This window comes from Haliotis cracherodii, unplaced genomic scaffold, assembly GCF_022045235.1.
Source record: "Haliotis cracherodii isolate W230 unplaced genomic scaffold, xgHalCrac1.p SCAF_5, whole genome shotgun sequence".
NCBI lineage: Eukaryota > Metazoa > Mollusca > Gastropoda > Lepetellida > Haliotidae > Haliotis > Haliotis cracherodii.
Window position 1 is genome coordinate 68,613,953 of NW_027266308.1, and position 17,494 is coordinate 68,631,446.

Genomic DNA, 17,494 nt, shown 5'->3' on the forward strand with positions numbered 1-17,494 from the left:
TTGGGTGTTCAGGCCTGGGGATAAAGAGTCATCATTCCCCGACAGAGTGGGATGTTTACCATGACATCAAGCACTGGATTGTCTGGTCAAATTGATGTCCAAGTTGCTGTGATATATCTGGAATATTGCAGACTGCATCTTCCCGGGATCAAGTGTGTCCACTAGCCTATATCAAAGCCTAGTTTCTACCCTTGACACATCAAGGTCTCTTTTCTAGGCTCGAAACTGGCCCCACTTTGCATAGATCACGAGTTGTGCCCTTTGTAATGAAAACGCGATATTCAATCAGATCACTGTTCTCATCTCATATAGCTTCAGAAAGGTGGTGACTACCATAGGTGATGACACAGTTGCGATTTCATCACTGACACAAAAACATAGGCAATCGTTGGGGGTTTAACAGATGAAAAAGATATATTTGTGTCAACAAAGACAGGTAAATCACTTTTATACGAAAGTTGTGGATGTTGATTTTGTGAAATGTTCTCTGATTGGACAATCGATATGTGTGATAGTCCAATCATATTTAGCCCAGGAAAGTGGGCTTGATGTGGCAAGGGTGGAAACAAGACTTAGATAAAAAGGCTGGTGGACGCTCTCACCTTGGAAAGATGTGCAGACTGGCATAAAGTAACATTCACTCGCTAAATCTCCTTAACTTTTGTGACTTATCATGAAAACCCAGGTGCTTGTGTCATGCAGTTTCACCTATATTCTAAGGGTAGCCTAAAGGTTAATGCACCAGCTAGAGACAGGTTTGACCCTGAATGGGTACAGCATATGTTTGTTTGTGTGTCTGCCCTGATTTTGGAAACACTTGGCTGTGAACCATGCCCACTCTACGTACATCGGAAACTATGGAGGCAAACATCTACTTACAATAGTGGGCGGTGCGGTAGCTAAATGGTTAGAGCATTTGTTAGCAGTCTCAAGGACCGTGTTCTATTCCCCACATGTGTACAATGTGTGAAGTCCCTTCCTGGTGACCACCACCGTGATATTGCTGGAATAAAGCCATACTCACTCACTCACTCACGGTAGATTGTTTGGCGTCCATGGACAGTACCATTTAATAGTATGACAGTCATGCTTGGCAGTGTGAGTGATGAATGTCATGCGAGGTAAAGAGATTTGCGGGTTGAATATGGTATTTACTGCAAATTCTTGAGGCAGGTTTCCAGGTCTCAACAAGGTACTACTGAAACAAACACATCTGGGTTTGGAGGATGTGTTTTCTTCTAAGGAACCCATATTTTATACATGGGATGTACAGGAGGTTGAGAGGCACCAGGTGCCCTGTAACCATAGCAACTGGTCAACATTTATCATACTGTATGTTCCACTAAGGTTCACTGTCCCCACTGCCATGTCATGTTGTCATCACTGTGCTCCATGACAGTGGCCCTTACACCACTGATGTGTGCGCCTTCACTGCACACTGAGCCCATGGCCTACCCTGACATTATTCTGTAACCTGAGTTGATGAACTGCAGCTGCGGATGTGATTCATGAATGTATATCTGTTGCTGTATTTATCAACAGTTTGCAGCAATGCATCTTAGTCTATAGTTTCTCTACTGTCAAAACAGTACCCTATTTTTCATTGGTATGGCATAATAAACTCCACAAAACTGCTTCATGCTGTGTTTCTGATCTGTGAAGGTGTAGACATGGTAGAATTGTATCCTGATCCCATCGTTGAGCTACATTTCATATCCTCCTCGGCACAAGTGGCCCATCTAAGGCACTGCAATTTGCTGTGCAGAGTTGTTTCCCTTGGGCATGCCAGGAACCTATGATCCAATGCCAGTCAGCACAATACCTGTGTTCACCTAATTACCTACCACTACATTTGTGACCTACATCACTTTGCTTTCCTCCCAAATCATGTCTCAGCAAAACTTGCCTGCCGTAAAAGGCGACTATGCTTGTCGTAAGAGGCGACTAACAGGATCGGGTGGTCAGGCTCGCTGACTTGGTTGATGCATGTCATTGATCCAAATTGCGTGGATCAGTGCTCATGAAATTAATCACTGGATTGTCTGGTCCTGACTCGATTATTTACAGACCGCCGTCTGGAATATATATAGCTGGAATATTGCTGAGTGTGCCATAAAACAACAAACCATCCATCCTCCCAAAACAAGTGGACATGCCGTGCTTTAACTGGAATAGACTGTTCAAAGTGGTGTTAAACCCAACCCACTCACTCACTCGTATCCTACTGATGATAAACAATAAATTATAAAAAAATACTCCATCAAAAGTAATACCACAGCGTGGTACACCAGAACCTATGTGGGGATTCGAACCCGGGTCTTCGGCGTGATTTGATGAGTGAACGCTCTAACCACTAGGCTACACCTACGCCCCCATTTGACCATGAACTATGTAGTTGTAACTGACTGAAACCACCTCTGTGGTCTGCCTGGAGAACGGAAGGACTGTGGTTAGGTTCCCGGACCTTTAAAGATGGTACTTGTTGTTTCCCTGCCTAGTGGTCTCACTGGCTTCTTCTGCATGCTTGGGTGGTCCAGTTGCTGCCTCACTGGCTTCTTCTGCATGCTTGGGTGGTCCAGTTGCTGCCTCACCGGCTTCTTCTGCATGCTTGGGTGGTCCAGTTGCTGCCTCACCACCTTCTTCTGCATGCTTGGGTGGTCCAGTTGCTGCCTCACTGGCTTCTTCTGCTTGCTTGGGTGGTCCAGTTGCTGCCTCACCAGCTTCTTCTGCATGCTTGGGTGGTCCAGTTGCTGCCTCACTGGCTTCTTCTGCTTGCTTGGGTGGTCCAGTTGCTGCCTCACCGGCTTCTTCTGCATGCTTGGGTGGTTCAGTTGCTGCCTCACTGGCTTCTTCTGCATGCTTGGGTGGTCCAGTTGCTGCCTCACTGGCTTCTTCTGCTTGCTTGGGTGGTCCAGTTGCTGCCTCACCAGCTTCTTCTGCATGCTTGGGTGGTCCAGTTGCTGCCTCACTGGCTTCTTCTGCTTGCTTGGGTGGTCCAGTTGCTGCCTCACTGGCTTCTTCTGCATGCTTGGGTGGTCCAGTTGTAGAAGTGTTTGCTCACCAAGCTGTAGTCCAGGTTCAAATAGACACATTTATATAAGGCCCTGTTAACAAGGTAAGGCAGATAACAGTTTTTGTCAAAGCAAGCTGATCTTAAAGGGTTCGATCACTTTAACGAATAAAAACAAAACAAACAACAGTTGATTTGTTTGCAATGTATATTCACTCAAAATTGGTTAAAGCATGACAATTGCTTAATCACTTCCAATTCTGAAATTTAAGATCATAAAACAGATTTAGACGATCACCTGAATATTAATATCATTGATTTCTGTGCGGAAACACGTCCCTTCAAATATCACATTTTATCTTATAAAATCAAATCATTGAACAGTGTGTAAAAGATTTTCTGTTAATCTTCCTGTCGATCAGACACTGAAACAGTAAGATGGCCAAATAAAACGTAGGACTGCCTGCTTTGTACTAGTCTTAAGATACGAGGCACACAGGATTCCAGGAGACCGCGACAATAAGCCTGTGACGCCGAGGCTGGGCATCACACGCCACAACATCGGTCATGGGGAAACCTGTTTCTCTGTCTGGATGACAACCTACGGTATTTATAAAACAGTGACCATGGCAACACATATTCAGATCAAATATTCTTTAAATGGTATGGGTATCAACATCAACAGTTGGGTATTTCTGGCGGTCATATTTCATTGTAAACTCAACAAAAAACTTGCAAGGTTTTAAGTTCACCTTTCAGTATTTTTTTATATTCAATGGCGACCTTGCCCTGCTGGATCGGAGTTCTGAAGCATACAACCAGTGTGAATGGGGTGAAAACAATAGTCATTGAACATATATTACCTGAAAGAAGTTAAAGAACTCCTCTTTTTTTTCATGACTATAGTTAAACATGTTCATGACAGATTAACTGTCATATGAAAAAATTGGGTTTTCTTTAACTTCTTTTGAGAAGGATAAATAATGATACTGCAAGTACACAAAGATTCTAATAACTTATAATCTAAGTTCCTCTCACAAAATAGGACATAGACAATAATAAATACATCACTTTCCAGAGCCATGAGAAATAGTTTGAGAACATTTCTCTGCAATGACAGACTTGCCCTCCACAACGTCGGTCATCTACTTACGTTGAAGGGAGGGAGTTGGTTTGAATGCTGCTGTGAACAACATTTCAGTTACATCAGCTTAATGTGGATGCGGCCTGAAGTGTCGCAGGTCAGACGTCTATCGCTGAAACTACACCCATACTCGCAAACCAAGAATAATAATCGGAGCAAACCGGGATTCAAACCTGGGATGAACCAACCCTTGACCAAGGGATGCAACTCTGCACAGCAAGTTGTAGTGTCCTGACAGTCGCCCCGCCCCTCCCCGATTTGTGATTACGGAACTTCACAACATGCATTGGATACTTTCATACAATAATCTACCAAGTGGTAGCATCAGCAAGGCATTCTGCAGCACCACGTTGCCCTAGGCGACACAGTCAACCATTCCACACATTATTGTCTCTGGTTGTAATCTGTCAATTCATGATATATATGTCTCCATGACAACCTCAGAAATAATGCTATGCATACTTCTGCAGAAGTGTTCAAACTAAAGTCGCAATAGGTATCCAAAGGACTAATAATAGCAATTACTTCAAGTCCAGATTATGATCTATACCACTCAAAACAAGACCACCCGATTCTTTCATATAACCATAGTTAATGTCATGGCATAACCATCTTCCCTAGGCAAGAGAGTTAACTGACTATACAAGTGCCTTGCCGAACTAGGCTGGTATTATGGAGTTACATTTTGGCTGGACTAATGAGTCTATGCATAGTCCAATCAAAATAGCGCACCGAAATCGAAATCCTGTTCGTAAACCGTCGTGCAGATTTCGGTCGATTGCATGATTTGCAAAGCATGTGCACCACAAAGTTGTTGTCAGCAGATATTTTCCAAATCTTTTCATGTTTTTCATCAAGGTGCTCGCATGATTTGATGCATTTCGCGATGTAAGACCCGTTTTATCACAATATAGATCTTGATTATCGATCAGATCGTCCTGACTGGGCGCCACCATTTTGTGTGAAGCAAACGCAAGTGATACGAGAGGTGGAATCTGATTGGTCAATAGGAGAGGCTTAGAAGGGACATAGCTGGTAATAGCCACTGGTGGCGCTACGAATACCCTTGCATGGGGATAAGAAATGAATTTGTAAAGGGCCGGCCATTTGTCCTCAGGTATCGTAAAAACAACATTTGTTACTGCAGAGGCTTGATTTTCTGAAAATATTGTCTTGTGAGTCCCAAAAGTCCTTTATATGTCTTGAATCAAAGACTAACAAATGTTTGGTTATACAAACCCTAGCCAGCACCCTCCAGCTTCTGTCACCTGGGCGGTCCGTGTTGCCAATATGCAGTAGATTCTAGGTGTACAACTGATAGGATTGAACTCATAACAACAAATATGGGCTGTTATTATCATGAGATATAGAGATTGTTAGCCCAGTGTGTCTTCATATCATAAGTATATGTCAGGAATAAAAATTGCATTATGCCAGCCTTTGGTGAACGTAGTACATATTTTATATTCCTTAAATATGATATATGCGATATGGAAGCACACAAGGGTATAATCTCCTTATCACATAATGTCATTCTTAAATTAATCAAAGTTGAAGCCATACTGCTATTCATTTCAGTAAATTCAGATAAACCGTGTAGGAATATAAGACCTGAGCGAACCGCCTCATGTAATGATGTAGATCCAAATGATTTGCATCCATGGCTGTTAGCAGAAGTAACGGTAATCCGAGGCCACGATGTAATCATTAAGGGAGCATCATAAAATTATTGAGAAAGTTTACCCCACATTGATGTACAGAGCTCACTAAAAGTAGTTCCTGCTAGATGACCTCATTTGCATATTATCGAATTGTGACAACAAGTGTATCTGATTAGTTTATCGCATCTATAACAATATCCATATGATGAATCATCACACACATGATATTAAGGTCTATTCACATTCTCAGTTCTACCCCTGATTAGATCTATTTCACGTATCATACCATCATCTACCCATGACATACATTTCGAACATCTTCCTGAGACAAGGGAGTTAACTGACAATAAAAGTCCAGTTTCTACCCTTGCCGAACCAGGCTGGAATTTTGTGGACTGATAGGAGCGCCACCAGTGGCTATTACGAGTCATGTTCCTTCTGTGTTTGCCATGTTTACGAACTGGATATTGATTTTGTTACACGATTTTGATTGGACTATGCAAAAACTTGTTAGTCAAGCCAAATAGAACACTAGCCTATTCCGGCAAGGGTGGAAACTGGACTTTTATAGTTAGTAAACTGCCTTGCCTCGGAAAGATGCATCCCTGATGAATCTTGATGGTAGCAACACCACCCAGGACATAGCCACAAACCTTGCTGCAAAGATGCTTGCATCTCTGTTGTCATAACATTCATAAATAATGAACCAAAATATCCAGGGCAAATGGCAAACGCCATATGCAATTTGAGAAAGATATACAACCCTAAATATCTGTGTACATTACTGGTAAAGATCACAGACCCTCATCTACAAAGGCCCTCTCCCCTCTAATCAGCAGCCGACTCGCTGTCTGCAGCCACCAGTAATTAATCACTTGTCCTTCAGATTAGTTGTCTAAAACATGGGAAATCTTGAAAGAAATAATTTGGCATATTCTTAAAAGATATAAAACTTGAATACCTCAACAGGGCCTCAGCAGTGAAGACTTTTAGGCTAAATACATTTTGTTCATAAATCTTGGTAAAGATAGTTATTTGTCCTTATAGTGAGAGAGTTGGGTTTAACGCCGCTTTTAACAGTATTCCAGTTACATCACGGCGTGTCAGCTTCATGTGGGAGGAAAGCCCGAAGTGATGCAGGTCTCAGACGTTTACCACTTCGGTGAAACCCAAGAGCACGGGTATGGTGCTGACAAACCTAGAAACATAATCGAGCGAACCGGGATTCGAACCCACAATCATAGGTTTCTGGCGTGCCCAAGGGACGAAACTCTGCATAGCAAATCATGGCGCCTTAGACGACTGGGCCACCCCTGCCCCCTATTTGTCCTTATAAAATATGAAGGGACTCACTGAAGAACTGGACGTGGCTGTGCAATGGCCTTACCATGCTGTACTAATAAACAATATTTAAATGTTTACTTTTAAAAATATACTACTCAAAGAAGTAAAAGAAAACCTGATTTCTTCCTGCAACTAGAGTTAATCTGACAAGGCTGTGACAGATTAACTATAGTCATATAAAAAAATTGGGCGTCTTAACTTCTTTTCAGCAGTATATTACCAAAAGGATGCAAATCATACAAAAACAAAAAACAATCCTCTTGGTCTGATTTTGTAATGCACTGGCTTCTTCAAGTCTCTCCGTATTCTAAACTCAATGAAGTGAAAGACGTGTTTCCTTGTCTCATCATGTTTTCTGCATCACTGTTAGTCTTAATAAGCATCTACAAGAACTCAACCAAATACACTTACACTAGAGCTACCTTTCTAGGGCTGCTTGGAAAAAGAGAATTGTGAACGGCTTTTTATCAGGAAACAAGAGGCAAGAAAACATTCCTGTGAATTTTATTTGATGTAAAATTGACATTTGCATTGTGCATAGCCAATGTCTTATACAACAGATCATTCAGGACTTTACTGTGCCTTACATCACTTGACTGCCCTGTTGTCATAGAAACCAGTATATATTGTTGAAGATGTTGGTCGCCCTGTGATGGGCTGGCAAACTCATCCATGCACATTAGAAACACTTTGGTATAAAAGTATTTTATTTCTGCTTTTTACAGTTATCCTAGGTCAAAATCTCAAGATGCAGGAGGGCCCCAAAATAAATAAGCAAAATAGATGGACTGCAAATAAAACAAGACAAATACTAATTACAAACATATGAACTCACGATAATATTTTGACAAAGGTCATTATTGTAGTTTCATCAAGAAAGGTTTTGAATAAATATCTGAAACAAAATTAGTAACTTAAATGTTTTTAAAAAGCCTCCTACACTTCATTTTGTTTCTTATTTTCTTACTGTCACCTCATTAGGAACACAACTTAAAAATATCACAACCTGGGAAACAATTGTAATTTCACACGAAAAAATCCTGGTCAGCTAGTGAGGGGACAAATTTTTTTGGTCTAAATATCTGACCATGTAGCCTTGAGTGCAATGTTGGTCCTGCATCTCTCCAGTCTTCAGTGTACTTATTGTTTACTGTACCTATTTTTTGGTGGTGAACACAAGTTAACAATCGGAAAACAAAAGTATTTTTTCAGATTCTCCTTTACTTTTCAACAAAATTCAACACTTCCTAATTATTATTTTACTATGGTTTCTAATTGACACAAACTAAGATGGTTGTTTTTGATGCCACACTCAGCAATTTTCCAGCAATATAACGGAGGACATGCCTGTTTGACATTGAGACTAAACTCAGAAGTATACCAGCAATATGATGACAGTCATTAAATATTCAGGTCTGGACCAGACAAACCAGTTATTGATATTTGCAACGCCCCTTGCAACCACCCAATCCACATAGTCGCCTTTTACAACAAACAGTTTGCTGGGGATGTATTCTAACCAGGAATCCCCATGGACTGATGGACTGATACCCACGGTCTGAAACAAACTGAGATGAATGAAGAGCTTCCACTGAATAACCACCCCAGCAGGGAGATAGAGGTCTGCCAGAGAACGCAATGGGAAGGCTACATGAAGAATTCTTATATCACCATGAATAGCGTCATCTCGAAACACATGCAGCTTGATAGTGGAGTACCAAGATAACGCCACAACAAGGTATCGTCTTACACAGCTGCTGACACCACATATGACCAATACTCGCCAATGATGACATTCTGTTCTGATAAGCCAGCCAATGATGACATTCTGTTCTGATAAGCCAGCAGAACACAGGAACTCAAGACATAAATTTGGTAGCATTGTGATATGCATCGTATCACCACCTCTGTATTTGATACGGATCTTATTACACACCTTCCCTTTGAGAACACACCTAGATATGACCTGTATGTTCATCAGCTGCAGCTGCAATGTGGTTTTATCACCTGGACAGGGATCATTCAAAAGTTGTTTTCTACACATAAAATCAATAAAACTGTTGAGACTGTCCCCTACAAATACACAATGCAAAACTATTTACAATTATACACAGATATCACAAAGATTCCATGTGGAACCAATGATCAATAGGTTCCTGGTAGTTCACACGTAGGTTACCGGCGCTGGTGATGCTGGTTGTGCACAGTTACACGTTGGTTACGGTTGCCATGCTGGTTTTCCTGATACACGTAGGTTACCAACGCCAGTGGTTCCCTTGGTCTTACTGCATGGTTTTATATATGCACACTCCATTATGCAAATTACATGGGACCACTCAACAAGTCACCGAAAGTCAAAGTGAGGCTTCAATGTCCTTTTGAAAACTAAGACTTTCTTATTGGAATACTCTCTGACAATTCCTCTAGTTCGGATTTCTGGTTTTTAATGATGGTATATTAATTGATGGTCTTAGTACAGCTGCTGACAATATTTCCTTGGTACACTATCAGGACATTAATATATATATATATATATATCATGTAATGTATCAGTTCCTGGGATTTTTTGACACAGAGATCCATATAAATACACAGGTTTAGTTTATCTTCATCATATTGACATATTTTCCTGTCATTGTAACCAATAATGCACACTAGAAACCATGGTAAACAGGTGTGGGTGTAATATCAGCTATAGGCCTGGACCTCTTCATTAAAGAATGAAAGGTCATTCACTGGGAAACTCAAACCATCTTGGTGGGGGCTTAAAATGGAAAATAATTTGAAAAAGTTGAATTTGAATTTTATGACTAAAACAGGTTGCCTGCTTTCACGGTCTTCCAAACCGGCTGCCTGGGACTAGCTGTTGTTACAGCCTGGCAGAGTGGGTCCACGTTCTCTATCTCCAGCCTCACATTGCGGTAAACCAACACTAACCACATGATCTCAAATTACCTCCCCTTGATTTTTATTAGCTAGTTTGACATGCCACACTACTCAGCCTCAATGGACCAATCAGAATTACAAACCAACCTCAAAGATGATATCAACAACATGGCAGTTAGCCCTATTGATCACGAAAGTGTTTGCGAGTTCAACATTAAAATACTGACTGACACTCTAAAAAAAGAAGTCAAAAGTATTTTGTGGGGAAAGGATGTTCGCATGTCCATTAAAACTGACGGTGTCTAGGCAACATGAAATAAATCTTTTATCCATTTCCTTCTTCACTTATCTCGAAATGTGTTTATTTGGTAAAATGTCATTGAACATCAAGGGCGGGTAATTTGAGATATGGATCCAGGGTGAGTGTAGGTTTTCAAACTGAGAGCAGTTGAGATCTAGAGGATGAATGAAATGTAACAACGGAGCAGCTGGACAGAAGACGAGGTTATCTGCCCTGTCCTACTCATTTACATAAGATAGATTTCTGAATCCAATCTGATCAGTTTCTGCTGTTTCAGGACGATTAGAAACAATCATGTTGTATTGTGTCAGCACACTGCCTAAATTTGACGTTAATCTGAGAAACAACTACAGGTGTTGACAGTGTGTACATATTTCACCTGAAAACAGCATAATCTGTAAGAAACAGCTGCTGGTATTTATGCATGGTAACCATGGTAACAGAAAGCGAATTGTTTCACCACATCAGACAGAATGATCACACTAACATCGGCATAACATAATGTTGAACTGGGTGGCAACAAAGGAGGATTCATGGCATACACTGTGTTGTGTTGTGTTGTGTTGTGTTGTGTTGTGAGGTGTTGTGTTGTGTTGTGTTGTGTTGTGTTGTCGTGTCTGTGTTAATGTTGAGGTATGTGGCTATCAGGGCAAAGGTCAAGTCCAGATTTTTTATTAACCCTTCTTTAGTAAAAATCCTGGTATGCAGCTGGGAAAGATACAAAACAAATCAGACATTTCAGTTGAGTTTTTTTCCAGTCAAAACCTTACCTGAATATATGTTGTCATGTGTAGGGTGCTAAAGAATGATCTCACCACTAGGTCTTGCATTCTAACTTATTGTATGCACATTTTTTAGGTGAACACAAGTCAGCATTCTGCAGAATAAAAAAACCTGTTTCGTTTACTTTACATTTTTTAGCGTAGATGGAATCTGTAAGCCAACTAAAAGCAGCCTCACCTTACTGTAGATTGAGGGGTAATTTAATAGAAGTCTTACAAAATGACAAATGCAGGTTGGCCAGAACCACAGCCGTAATTTCAAGACCTACCAATAGCAATATAAACCTACTGGGATACAATTTATTAGGGGATATATGTAGTGCTCTATTATGTTCTTATACCATGACCAGAATTAATAACAATCATGTATGGTTTTTTTCCATCTTTTGTACTGACAAGATATAAAACTGTCTTAAGTTTATATTTTCTGACAACAGCCAAAAAAAATAAAAATGCCTAAAGGCTTTGATTGTTTTTCATTATGAAAACTAATAGCTCAATCCTTGTCCAAACAGTGATTTGTCTGACTAAAACATGTTATGATAAATCTTCAAGTTTATGATTCACAAAATGACAGTGATAGAAATTAAGGGGGGTTCTGGGGTCCTTGAGTACGCTGCAACGGTTGTATTTAATCTATATGAATTCCCCCTAATTCTTCAATTTGTAATTAAGGGTGAGAAGGACCCCTTGACCTCCTGCTTGATTTCAAACACTGAAAGGTATTTCAAAAACGGAAACGTTTCATGTAATAACAACCTTACGCCCAGTAAGATTAGTAACCACTGTAGATCTTTTTGCACAAGTACGTAACCAGAGGAACAAATATTAGATATCACATCAAAACTACACATAAACACATTTCATGGTGTGGTCAAATCCTCCTTGCAAACCGTCCCATCCAGTTCGCCCATTTTGATACCGTGAACACTGAGGTTATCTAGTATGCCCAAGAACACATCGTTAAGACAGTGTTGGGAGTTTATTATCAGGCTCAGTCCCCTTCATCCACATTGTACGAAGGTAACTGCAGAGTGCAATATCCTACTCCGGTCAAGCTCCTAGGCAGGGCCCCGACTGTCTCCCAAATGCCTGTGTATATGTCATACTTGGACACCAGCTTCTGTCCCGTCTTGGTTTGAACATTGTAGCCCCCGAGAACATAGATTTGGTCATTGTACACTACACATGAAGCTTCTTTATGTGAAATAGACAGAGGTGCTATAATTGTCCATTGGTCTATGGCAGGGTCATAGCACTCTGACTGCATCACTGGTTGTGCTTGCTGATTCACATTTAAGTTGCATCCTCCAAACACGAATAATTTGTCGTGTGTTGCACACATGACGTGCCAACCACGTGGCGTCAACATCGGCGCCATGTCTTCCCACTGGTTGGTCTGAGGGTCATACCGCTGCATATCGGGTGTAAAATGGTTGCCACTGTAACCACCTGAAATATAAATATGGCCGCTATAGACTGCCCCTGCATGGGCGTGATATGACATCGGCATGGACGATATCAACTCCCATGTGTTCTCCGCAGGATCATAAGCTTCGGCTGTTGCAAGACTGCCATCTTTGAACTTTCCTCCCACAGAATATATTTTATTGTTCAAAGCTCCAGCAAAGAAGTATGCTCTCTTGTTCAGCATGGGGCACACCTGAAACCAACTGTCAAACCGTGGATCGTATCGTAAAACTGAGTTCACAGCAGATTCGCCGTGGGCACACTGTGTCGTGCAGCCCCCAAGGACGTACAGGAAGTTGTTGTACACTACCACCTGCATATGACTAAGAGCACTAGGCAGGGTGGCAATTTCTTGACGGTTTAATAAACTGTTGGAAGTAATTTTGGAATCAAAAACTAAAATCTCATCATGAAGACAAGGATTGGGGTGTATTTCTCTTCCACCTACACTGACGAGTCGCTCGACGTACGACCGGAGCTGGACAGTTGAAGCCATGACGAGGGGTTGCGAGTGCGGCACAACATGGTAGTTGAGGGCTCCGAGAACCATCTGCCTCAACTCCGGGTTGGTCATCATGGTCTCAACCCGCTGTACATGCTGTACAAGGTCGGCGGGATTGATCAGCGGAAATCGGATCAGCTTCATGAGAGCTGGAGAGTGGTCTTCCTGTGACTGTGCTGCTGCTGCCGACGCCTGCGACTGTTTCAACCACTCCCAGGTGATGTGGAATATGTCGATCTCACGCTGGCACAATTTCTCACTGTTGAGACAGTTCAGCATTTGCTCGTATGTCAGCAGCTGCAGAGTTCCTTCTTTGGCTATCTGCATCAGATTCTTTGCTATGAACACATCAATCTGTTTCAGGGCATTGTTCATGCTGTACAGCTTAGCTGTGTTGATAAAATCATAGAAGTTGGTAGTGGTCATTCCACTCAGGAAGTTGCGTTCACAAAACTCAATGACCGGAGTAACCTGCAAATGGGTAGCAGCGGCAATGACGTCAAAGATGTCGTCCCCCTCCAGCGTGGTTGTCGAGGTGTAGATGACTTCAAGGACTTTCTCCAGACCTTTTGCGGTGATTCCCTTCAGCTCAATCTCCTTCTGTGTGCTCTCTCGCATCCCACTGGTGAACATGGATCGGAAGTAGTCCGAACACGACACCAGGATGACTCGGTGGACATCGAACTTGCGTCCTGAAACAATAGAGACCAATACTCCTAAAAACTATTCTAATCCATCTACATAAATATCTACTTAAATGAATTGATTTTATATATTAGATTAATAATGACAGGGTTATGTATGTTCTTTGGAGCTGAAATTTCAGGGTTTTTATCTCATGCAGCTTGTAATGAATAGGAATTACCTTTGAAATTGGTCTTGTATACAAAATAATCAATTTTCTTCAGTTAATTCAGTTAAGTTAAAAGACCATTTCTTACATTAGAACAGAAAGTATTTGATAAGGAAGAAGAAGATTTCAGTAAGAGATAGAAAAAGAAACACAGATTTCAATCTCTGTCATGTTCACTTACTACAGTTCCCATTACCTTCTGCAATGAGAGTAACGTCACACAGTATTTTATCATTCTTCAGCTTGTTGAGGCCTTGTAGTATTTTCATGCCATGTTCTGGCCTTTCCTCAACACGGAAAACCTCTCCATTTGTGGTTGTGCTCCCTTCCTGACCCTCGGCCATTGTGGCATGCAGTCGTCTCCTCTTGACCCCCTCAGCCTCATGCATTTAACATATCCTAGTAAACAGATCAAACCAGTCAGTTACTACAAACATCAATCAGGGCTGGCTATCGATATAGATTCTAGAGATCAATAATCGCCAATAAACATCAATCAATTATCAATATATATTGGAGAAGTAACCGTCAGCAAATATGTATGAAAGAAATCAAACCGGTCAATTTCCACATTTATCAACAGGGCTGGCGAATGATATAGATTCTAGAGATCAATATTCGCCAATAAATATCAATCAATTATCAATATATATTGGAGAAGTAACTGTCAGCAAATATGTATGAAAGAAATCAAATCTGTCAATTTCCACATTTATCAACAGGGCTGGCTAACGATATAGATTCTAGAGATAAAAAATCGCCACTAAATATCCATCAATTATTGATAAATATCGGAGAAGTAACTTTAAGCAAATATGCGCTAGAGTCCCGATAAATCAACATATGTCATGTCACAGGTGAGCAGTGACACATTTCTACATCCATTGTTTTGTGGACATTTGAGACATAACAAAACCAGTTGTTTTCCATCTTCGACAATTGACATTATTGGCAATAACCAGTCTGTTTGAGTCAATCTAAACATCATGTCATCACAATAGTTTATGTAAGTTATTATCAATGATAACAATTTTATGTCAGAACGACATTTCACAAACTTTGACCAACCAATGAAATTACTAACAGGAAGTTGACATTAGCCACTAAGAAAGCAGCTTTCTTAAGCATTGCAACACTAGTTTCAAATCTGCGACTTCCATTCCAGACTATGCTTTAAAAATTAGTCAGTTTTGAATCAGTCATACAGTCTGTAACAGTAGTTTTATGTTAAACGTTAGTGGGTGCATGATTAGAAAACATATTCCGCTGACAATGTAACACAACAATATGAATATTTCCTTTTCCCACTTGTTCGTTTCATTATCTATTGTGTAGTTTCCAATTTTCTATCACGAACGTTTGTACTACCTAATTTCGTTTATCCGACATACTCGTTAATCCGACATAATCATATGCAACCAACAATGTCGGATTAACAGGACTTGACTGTATATCATATGAACACTATCATGCTTCAAGTAGTTAAAAAAATTGAGCTTGCAAGTTTTGAAAGTATGAATCAGTCTGACAGACCAGGTGGACAATGGTTGAAAAGACAAATGCACGTAACCAAATGATGGATCAACTTGATCAATAAATTTAACCTATTTCACTGATTGTCTCTAAACCACTGAAGTATTGTTAAAAGTGGCTATGGCAAAAACACAACAATAACATGTACACAGGCACACTGTAAATGATGATTACGAGTGAGTATTGTTTTACGCCTCTTTCGGCAATATCACGGTGGGGGGACACCTGGAATGGCCTGCACACATTGCACCCATTTGGGGAATCGAACCTGGACTTTCGCTTTAACCACCATGATACCCCACTGCCCCTTATCATTCTGAAACTTCAACATTAATCAAAATTGTACATGAAATAATATGCCAACTATCCATTACCAAAATACCAATGAAGGCTTGGGTTCTCTACATGTTTTAAATTTCTGGTGCCTTCCACCATGATATTGCTTGAATATTGTTAAAAAAGCCAACAAACCTTACTCACTCACTAGAACTGTAGAAGACATTATACAGGAATCAAAATATTATTTCTTAGCAACAGAGTATTTCTTGGGGGAAAAACACATCAAAACTCATTATGGCGTATTATGCACGCCCTTCTCTACACGTGTGTTTTTTTACAAAAAAATTGTGCACTATATTCATCAAAATATGGTTCTCACATGTTATCATTCACTTTGGGTATTGATAATTTCCTTTGTATAATTGTATAATTTCAATACAGTTTATTCCCTTGAGTCCAGTCTATTGGGTATTATTGAACATGTTAAAGCTGTGAGAGAACCTTTCAAAAACATAATTCTGCTTTAACCTCTGTTTCAGGTTGATATGCATCTGTCCAATGTCGCAAGATCTCACAACAGCGATACATGCCCAAGTTATAATATGCTAGACTTAGCACTTTTTAGCTTTATTCTCTGCAGGCAAGTTCATAATACATGATGCCTGTATTCAATCAGTAAAAAAGGATCTGTAAAGACAAACAGGCACAAACTGAAAAGGCTACACTGGGTAATTATGCACAGTGCTGTTACACTATGGGGTTTGTTAATTTGTTAAATGCATATCTGTATGCAAGCAACTCAAACTCTAGCGGGTTATAGTGATTTATTATGCAGATTTTATGCAAATATGCTGATTATCTGGAACTCTCATCATACGACCAAAATGGGTTCACATCGGTCTTCTGTATGAATGCTTTTCTGAAGAGTAAGTTTATGACATTGAGTAATTGCTCTGTCCTGCTCTGACTGGGGATATTCAATCATTGACAGATCAAACAAAGCAGTAAGTAGAAAGGAATGTGTTGAACTTTTAACTGTGCAAAACAACCAAACAGCCAACACCTTTATCAGATGTGTCAATTTCAGAAAAAAAGAGAATTTCCCTAACTAATGTCATTGAAGGGGATTTCCCCTTATTTCTAACAAATCTGTGGATATAGTGTCCTCTAAGAGGCAAATGAAGTTATTGAGCAGGCAGTACATTGCCATTGATCAAACCAAAGATAGTTGAATACTGATCTTAAGGATTACAGTCCCAAAGAAGATTAGCAGGTATATTGTACAAAAACCATAGATCCAGAAAGTACCATTTTGTTTCACAGCATTCTCAAAACTTGATGTACGTAAAACCATACACATTTGATTCATATTTAACCTGCAAAACATAAGACTATTATATTAAATGCAAGGTAATAAGAATTAGACTACCATATAGTGTGACATCACTTGGGTTAGTAGCCACGCAAATCTGATGAGGTCAGAGCAAGTTGGGACGGAAGCTACAGACTTGACGACAAAGCAGCAGGTGCCCCTCGATCCTTCGCCTCACCTGTCTATCACTTACCAAACCTTTATAGTGTCTGATTCGATGGTCGCAATGTCAACAAAAACATCTCAATCAGGATCATGCACATTATTTTACGCTGTACATTTCCCTGGCTACAATATTACTTATGAGTTGCAGGAACGGCTTTTCCTGTAAAAACCGGAAGTAATTTACTGTTAAAA

At 40.3% G+C, this 17,494-nt stretch overlaps 2 protein-coding genes across 5 annotated transcripts; both read right to left on the bottom strand.

Moving 5' to 3' along the window:
* Positions 1-2,450: 2,450 nt before the first annotated feature.
* On the bottom strand, positions 2,451-3,092 carry LOC139443867 (neurofilament heavy polypeptide-like). The gene has a single exon (XM_071224762.1). It carries the CDS (start codon positions 3,090-3,092, stop codon positions 2,451-2,453), a length of 642 nt encoding a protein of 213 aa, XP_071080863.1.
* A 134-nt stretch (positions 3,093-3,226) lies between these two features.
* On the bottom strand, positions 3,227-17,458 carry LOC139441987 (kelch-like protein 9). Of its 4 annotated transcripts, none has more exons than XM_071222737.1 (3): positions 17,331-17,458; positions 14,135-14,352; positions 3,227-13,792 (listed from the first exon to the last, which is right to left on the bottom strand). In XM_071222737.1, exons 2-3 carry the CDS (start codon positions 14,340-14,342, stop codon positions 12,123-12,125), a joined length of 1,878 nt encoding a protein of 625 aa, XP_071078838.1. In that variant the 5' UTR covers positions 14,343-14,352; positions 17,331-17,458; the 3' UTR covers positions 3,227-12,122. The 4 variants fall into 4 exon arrangements, with proteins under 4 accessions (XP_071078838.1, XP_071078839.1, XP_071078840.1 ...); XM_071222738.1 differs by having other exon boundaries at positions 17,316-17,458; XM_071222739.1 differs by having other exon boundaries at positions 14,150-14,352; positions 17,195-17,458.
* Positions 17,459-17,494: the final 36 nt, after the last annotated feature.

Excerpts from the sequence above, each read along its gene's own strand:
- LOC139443867 (XM_071224762.1), bottom strand. The coding sequence starts at position 3,092 with ATGTGTCTATTTGAACCTGGACTACAGCTTGGTGAGCAAACACTTCTA.
- LOC139441987 (XM_071222737.1), bottom strand. The coding sequence starts at position 14,342 with ATGCATGAGGCTGAGGGGGTCAAGAGGAGACGACTGCATGCCACAATG. Across the intron at positions 13,793-14,134 it reads AGAAGGTAATGGGAACTGTA|GACGCAAGTTCGATGTCCAC; the intron begins GTAAGTGAACAT and ends CTATTGTTTCAG.